Genomic DNA, 970 nt, shown 5'->3' with positions numbered 1-970 from the left:
CTGCTCCTGCCTGTCCCTGCCTCTGCCTCCCAGAGCGATGGTTTAGACATGGGTTACTGGGATTACCTAGCTAAGATCTGCTCTTAGACAGCCATGGGCACTGCCTGAGCAGAGTGAGGCACGCTTGGCCTGAGCACTCACCGAGGGAGAGATGTCATCGTCGTACTTCTTCAGCTGGTTCATGAACTCCAGGTGCTTCTTCTCCTCCTCCAGCTGAGCTACGGACTGCTCGCTCTTCTGTAACTTCTGCTGTGTGTTGGCCAGTTCATCCCGCAACCACTGGTTCTCCTGGCACAGCCGTCGAACCTGAGCGCGGAGCTTCTGCTTCTCTGACTCCACAGCATTCAGGTGATTGGACAGGGCCATCATCACCTGATAAGAAAACACATTTACACACTGCAGCACGTCTTAAGATGAGAGCCCAGAACATACATGTGCCTTGCAGCTCCAAATCACATTCACAAAACATTCTGTGTGCATGTAAACAAGATCTGCCCTTTACTCCTTTTACCCTTTGCACAGATCACACCAGAGTGTCACAGGACCATAAGCCTAGAACATCTACACCTCGCCTTTCTGTGAGAGCATCTCCTTTTCTTATGCATCCCACTTTCTATGTAGAGCAGCCAGCCCTAACTCTGCCTTTTTCCACATAAGAGTGTATGTTTCTGTTCACAGTGCAGGCAGGTGAGGGGCCAGCGGTGGGGAGGGGTGGGCAAGTAAACCCTCCTCACCACTAAGGCACGGAAAGAATCCTTAGCTACCAACAACTACTGAAAGCACCACACACTGCTAGCCATACTAAGACAAAAAGCAGCAGCGGAAGGCAGGGGCTTCAGCTGTGCCCTCTGCAGACCATGTGTTTGCTGGTCCTGGTCATAGCATAGGAAGTGGGCCACCATCTTCCTAGGTATAAAATATGAAACACCAGAAGGCTTTGTCTTACTTTCTTGATTAAAACCTATCATCT

The 970-nt window shown here is 50.5% G+C and overlaps 1 protein-coding gene across 14 annotated transcripts in view; it reads right to left on the bottom strand.

Annotated features, from left to right (window-relative positions):
• Positions 1–970, bottom strand: part of Klc1 (kinesin light chain 1) — a 47,323-nt gene that overhangs the window by 33,990 nt on the left and 12,363 nt on the right. For all 14 annotated transcript variants that reach the window (XM_031357276.1, XM_031357277.1, XM_031357279.1 and 11 more), the window contains exon 3: positions 142–372. In XM_031357276.1, the coding sequence (XP_031213136.1) occupies positions 142–372 (231 nt within the window). The remainder of the gene's footprint in view (positions 1–141; positions 373–970) is intronic.

This window comes from Mastomys coucha, unplaced genomic scaffold, assembly GCF_008632895.1.
Source record: "Mastomys coucha isolate ucsf_1 unplaced genomic scaffold, UCSF_Mcou_1 pScaffold6, whole genome shotgun sequence".
NCBI lineage: Eukaryota > Metazoa > Chordata > Mammalia > Rodentia > Muridae > Mastomys > Mastomys coucha.
The sequence above is the reverse complement of the archived record's forward strand: the minus strand, read 5'-3'. Positions and strand labels throughout refer to the sequence as shown.